Source organism: Capsicum annuum, chromosome 4, assembly GCF_002878395.1.
Source record: "Capsicum annuum cultivar UCD-10X-F1 chromosome 4, UCD10Xv1.1, whole genome shotgun sequence".
In the NCBI taxonomy this organism is placed as follows: Eukaryota; Viridiplantae; Streptophyta; class Magnoliopsida; order Solanales; family Solanaceae; genus Capsicum; species Capsicum annuum.
The window spans coordinates 227817772-227824054 of NC_061114.1; the positions used below are offsets into that span (position 1 = coordinate 227817772).

At 36.0% G+C, this 6283-nt stretch overlaps 1 protein-coding gene across 1 annotated transcript in view; it reads left to right on the forward strand.

Annotated features, from left to right (window-relative positions):
* LOC107867011 overlaps positions 1–5872 on the forward strand; it is a 9270-nt gene extending 3398 nt beyond the window's left edge. Inside the window, exons 2-5 of the mRNA XM_047411317.1 lie at positions 1–177; positions 2230–2391; positions 2507–3186; positions 3446–5872. Coding sequence (XP_047267273.1) covers positions 1–177; positions 2230–2391; positions 2507–2611 — 444 coding nt within the window. The 3' untranslated portion in view covers positions 2612–3186; positions 3446–5872. The remainder of the gene's footprint in view (positions 178–2229; positions 2392–2506; positions 3187–3445) is intronic.
* The last annotated feature ends 411 nt before the right edge of the window (positions 5873–6283 follow it).

Consider the following 6283-nt stretch of genomic DNA (forward strand, 5'->3'; position numbering starts at 1 on the left):
TTGAATTTGGGGTCATTTAATAGGAGAAGTGTAAAGAAGAATTTTACTAAAGAAGAGTGGTTGAAGGAAGATGAAGGGCTTGTTGAATGGAATGAGGAGTTTCTGAGTGTTTGTAACTTTTCAGGTTGGAAAGATGGTGTTTTTCAGCCTTGGGAAGTTGTCTTTACTGTGATCAATGTGAGCTTCTTGATTTTTTATTTTATTAGTTGTCGTAGTATTGCTACTGTAGTTTTTTGTTCTTCGATTTCTGTTACTATACAATATTTTTTGTATCTCAATTATCTTATTGTTTTGTTATAGTTTTTGTTTTTAAAATATTTGTTGTTTTTGTTTATAGTTGTTGACTGTTTTGAAATGTTTTTTTGAGGCCATCGGAAACATTCTCTCTAACTTTGAGATAGAGGTAAGGTCTGAGTACACTACTCTCCCTACCCTTCCCAGACCCCCACTTGTGAGATTTCACTAGGTGTGTTGCTATGGATTTTGGCTGTTGAGTGAAATTGAAAAAGAATTTTTAAAAAATTATCTTTGGGTTTTCGTATGAAATAAGAACTCTGAATCCAATTCTAGGGAACTTGATTACTTCCTAATATTAGTGGAACTATGCATTCATTTCTCCTTGAGAAGGTTGATATACAGTCAAACCTCTCTATAATTGCATCGCTTGTTCGGATTTTTTTGACTGCTATAGTGGAATGTTGTTATAGAGAACATATAATATAACACAACATGAAAAATCAGTACCACAGAAAACTTGCCCGTTATAGTGAAATGTTGTTGAAGGTCTTTGATATAGTGAGGTCTGACTGTTATTGAGAACTGTACGTTATCTGAATATCTAGTGCTTGTACCTTTGTTGTCTTGAAATAGGGTGCTATTTGTATTGTTTTATAAATCCTGGTCATGTTATACAACTTCTTGGGATGATAAATTTCTTGAATTCCGCAAATTAGGATACTTATTTTTTCTTTTATTGGTTAGGTTGATGCTTAGTTTTGATAATTTGATCATGGTGATTCAGTATATTGCAACATCATTTGTATGAGCCTCTCCAGAGGACATGTTAAACAAGAGAAGCTTAATAAAATTCATCATCAATATGGTTTTTACTGAGTTTTATTACTCCTAGAGTACTAGTAGCTTAGTGAATTTAACAGTGGCAAAGCCAAGAAATTCACCTAAAGTGTCCAATATATATACACAGTACAATTTTCCAACATGCTACTGGCATAAAGTGAGTTTTAACTTTGTTATATTGATGTCTAAGAAACTGTTACTGACATACACTGGGAGTCAGAAGCTTTTTAAGACTTCTGGAATGTAATGATTGCATTTCAATAGATCCACTTTCTGAGCTTGTGGGGTTCATTTATTTTGATGTTATATGGTGGATGGTGAGACCTACTATATTCATTCATATTTTTCTCTTAGACATATACAGCTGTGCTTTCTGGATAAGAAAAAAAGAAGCATTATGGGCATAATCTATTATTAAATAAAAATGGTAGCAAATGATTAGGCACCTTGAGGATTATTCCTTCCCAAAGTTGTTTTGGTGTGCATCCAACAATTGGTTTTTAAGGGAAGAAACAATAGGAGGAGTTGTTAATGATAAATGGTTTGAACTTTTTAATGACTACTTCTTTCATAGGCTCAACGTCTTGCCGCGACCTCCAGATGCACCGGTTAGTAGGTGTGAGACCATGGTGACCAATGTGTTAAAAGGAGATGAGATAGACCTAGAGAAGTTGTCTCGAACGACCTATAATTTCTTGGAATCAATGCAGACTTGGTTAAAGATAGGACACAATGTAGTATCAAGACTCATATAGGCCATATCTACTAGTTGGAAAAAGGTTTTAATTATTTTTGTTATGTAACTTATTTTCACTTGTATTTTTATTTGGTTTGATGATGACATGTGTTGAGCTTAAATGGAATAGTAAATTCTTATACCTCAACTTGTTTGAGACTGAAGCAAGTTGTTCTTCTTCCATAGGCACAACATTGGCCTTAGCTGCATGTTCCTTTGACTGCTTTGAACCTATCGTTCATGATAATCGTGTGTTTTCCAATCCACGGGTGTATTATTTCGTGCTTCTAATCCTTTAGTTTTGGTTTTAGCTTTTCATCGACACTAATTCCTCTATTGAACACGTTGTCTTTGTGTTTGATTTCATTGTTCATTTACTCCCTTCTTTGTATTTATTCATACTTCTGCTGAATCAGGGTAGAAGCAAAGGACCAAATCAGAAGGTACCCGTACTTTCTTCTGCGACATTGAATCTTGCAGACTTTGCTTCAGTAGCTGGAGATAAACAAGAGGGCATTGAAATTTTCATTCCTTTGGAAGTCTCTGTTGGCAGCTTCAAGAGTTGCCTTTCACTCTGTGTAAGAGAAACTAAAACACATGTTTTTTGTTTGCGTTCTTGTATTCCTGCAGCTATGTGAATATATTGTCTAATGCGACTATTTCCAAAAGATATGTTCATATATTTGTTGACAGCTAGTGCTCAACCTTGTGGAATTGAGGAACACTCAAGAAGCTTTAGAAACATTTCCGAAGTTTATCATGTTTGAGCATCTCCGAACCCTGGAAAGGCTTTTTTGACAGACTGAAATGGGGGTGGTTCTTTAAAAGCAGGTCTGCTAAAGGTTAAATTTTGGAAAGCATTATCTTTTAGGCGACACAAGAAGGCATATCATGCAGAGGAAGGCAGCAGCACTGATGGAACGAACTCAGTCAGAAGTGAGGATCCCGATTATGTTTATCCTGTGGATACAGATTCACTTGATAAGGATTCGGTAGGAGAATCTGAGAAAGGAAAAGAGGATACAAGTGTTCAGAAGTCATTCAGTTATGAAGCACTCGTCTATGCAAACTATGCTGGTGGATCATTTTGTTCAAATACAAACGGCAGTAGCAGTGATGAGGATTTAGTCCACTACAACCATCATATTTCAGACACAAAGCACAAGTACCCTGAGGATAAAACTGCAGCAAATCAATCTGCAGAGTAGAGTTCAAAACGTAGTCTTCTTTCTTGGAGGAAGAGGAAGTTGAGTTTCAAATATTCTAAAACCAAGGGGGATCCATTGTTGAAGAAATATTATGGAGAGGATGGTGCAGACGATATAGACTTTGATCGCCGATAGCTTTGCTCATCTGACGAGTCTTCTTCTAGGGTACGTCTCCCTTTTTCTTGCTTTCTTTCTCATGTTTGACAAGTCATTTTTTATCTTCATGTCATGGTCTGGTCAATGTGCAATAACTTGTACCCCAATGTGCTTGCCAAATTGAAGATTACAAAGTTTGGTAGCTTTCTTTAGTAGCTTAGTCTACTTGTACAGTTGTATCAAGTATCTAACTGCTGAGGTTTTCTTGTTCATGATTGAAGATATATGTCATAACTAGTCCTCTTACTAATGTGTGTAGTTCATGCAGGGGCACAAATCCGAGGAAACTTCTCCGATTTCAGTCTCTAAGTTTGGAGATGAAAGTTTCGCTATGGCTAGTTGGGAGCAGAAAGAAATAATAAGCCATGATGGACAAATGAAGCTACAGACTCAGATCTTCTTTGCTTCGATTGATCAACGAAGTGAACAAGCTGTTGGTGAAAGGTCTGAGTACACTACTCTCCCTACCCTTCCCAGACCCCCACTTGTGAGATTTCATTAGGTGTGTAGCTGTGGATTTTGGCTGTTGAGTGAAATTGAAAAAGAATTTTTAAAAAATTATCTTTGGGTTTTCGTATGAAATAAGAACTCTGAATCCAATTCTAGGGAATTTGATTACTTCCTAATATTAGTGGAACTATGCATTCATTTCTCCTTGCGAAGGTTGATATACAGTCAAACCTCTCTATAACTGCATCGCTTGTTCGGATTTTTTTGACTGCTATAGTGGAATGTTGTTATACAGAACATATAATATAACACAACATAAAAAATAGATTCCACAGAAAACTTGCCCGTTATAGTGAAATGTTGTTGTTGAAGGTCTCTGATATAGTGAGGTCTGACTGTTATTGAGAACTGTACGTTATCTGAATATCTAGTGCTTGTACCTTTGTTGTCTTGAAATAGGGTGCTATTTGTATTGTTTTATGAATCCTGGTCTTGGGATGATAAATTTCTTGAATTTCCACAAATTAGGATACTTATTTTTTATTTTATTGGTTAGGTTGATGCTTAGTTTTGATAATTTGATCATGGTGATTCAGTATATTGCAGCATCATTTGTATGAGCCTCTCCAGAGGACATGTTAAACAAGAGAAGCTTAGTAAAATTCATCATCAATATATTACTACTAGAGTACTAGTAGCTTAGTGAGTTTAACAGTGGCAAAGCCAAGAATTTCGCCTAAAGTGTCCAATATATATACACAGTATAATTTTCCGACATGCTACTGGCGTAAAGTGAGTTTTAACTTTGTTATATTGATGTCTAAGAAACTGTTACTGACATGCACTGGGAGTTAGAAGCTTTTTAAGCCTTCTGGAATGTAATGATTGCATTTCAATGGATCCACTTTCTGAGCTTGTGGGGTTCATTTATTTTGATGTTATATGGGGGATGATGAGACCTACTGTATTCATTCGTATTTTTCTCTTACACATATACAGTTGTGCTTTCGGGATAAGGAAAAAAGAAGCATTATTGGCATAGTCTATTATTAAATATAAATGGTAGCAAATGATTAGGCACCTTGAGGATTATTCCTTCCCAAATTTGTTTTGGTGTGCATCCAACAATTGGTTTTTAAGGGAAGAAACAATAGGAGGAGTTGTTAATGATAAATGGTTTGAACTTTTTAATGACTACTTCTTTCATAGGCTCAACGTATTGCCGCGACCTCCACATGCACCGGTTAGTCGGTGTGAGACCATGGTGACCAAGGTGTTAAAAGGAGACGAGATAGACCTAGAGAAGTTGTCTCAAACGACCTATAATTTCTTGGAATCAATGCAGACTTGGTTAAAGATAGGACACAATGTAGTATCAAGACTCATATAGGCCATATCAAGACTCATAGTTACAGGTGATTGTGTACAGCAACAGGTATACGGAAATTTATTTATACAATGTCTCCACAAGGGAGAAAAAAACTTTGCCACACTAGGATTATGGAAATAAGAAGTAGGCAGTACACATCGGATCCAAAGTTGTTTTTGGGATTTGACGGGAGTTACTACAAATTGCTTCATGTTTTTGATCGTTATGGAGCCAAAGAATGTGAAATTCTTACCCTAGGTGTAACCAACCCCCTCTTGGAGGAAAATCGCCTGTGTTATTAATGAGAGTAATAGTTCGTGTGATTTTTACATGGAATGTATTTTCGTCAATGGGGTTGTTTATTGGTACTCTTCCAAATTTTGTATTGTCTACTTCAACTTTAGTGAGGAGAAGTTTGCATATATTTTATCCCCAAGTACTCCACCAAATTCATATTTTTTCAAAGGGTTGAGTAGCATGCAAACTGCATTGTGTGGAAAACTGGTTATCTCTTGCTATCATATCGATGGTGATGGCACATTATTTCATGTGGTATACGATGGCGATGCTAATGAAGTTTTCACCAAGGTTTCTCCTAGCGAGGATCATGAGTTTGAAGTCGTGGCTAGATTGCTTGGAGCAGAAAGAATTGATGACAAAACAAAGGATGCAGCAAATGTTTTAGCAACAAGTGTAAACAGTGCCTCTGTTTCTCTGTTGTCCTCCTCAAAGCCTAGTAAATTGGGATTTTGTTGGCAACCAGAGTCCTCTTGTCGAGTTTAGATATGTTAGCAGTTTTGTCGAGAACATTATCCCGCTGTCATCTTAACTAACCTGAATGTAGAATTTATGTTTAATTTTTGCTATATTTTTCTATGTGGATTAGTGCATATATTCTTAGTTGTCAGTTTCAGTTTCAACCAGTTTTTGTTCTAGATTGATATATCATGGCTAACGACGTTGTGCTTGTGCATACAACAAAAACAACATACCAGCATATTCTCAAAAAATGGAGTACGGGAGAATAGAATGTACGCAGTTCGTACCACTACCTCAAAGGTGAGGTGAAAGTGTTTACAATAGGCCCCCAGCTAAATAAAAACAGTATAGAAAAAGGAACATAATGTACGAGCAAAAAAACAATAGGTAGTAACAAGACAATAGACAGTAACAAAAACAAGACTATCACAAAATAATACTATCATTAATCTATCTTGAACAACAAACATCACCAAAACCAACCTATTAGGATAAATTTGCACTATATCATAGTACAAGGGTATTTGG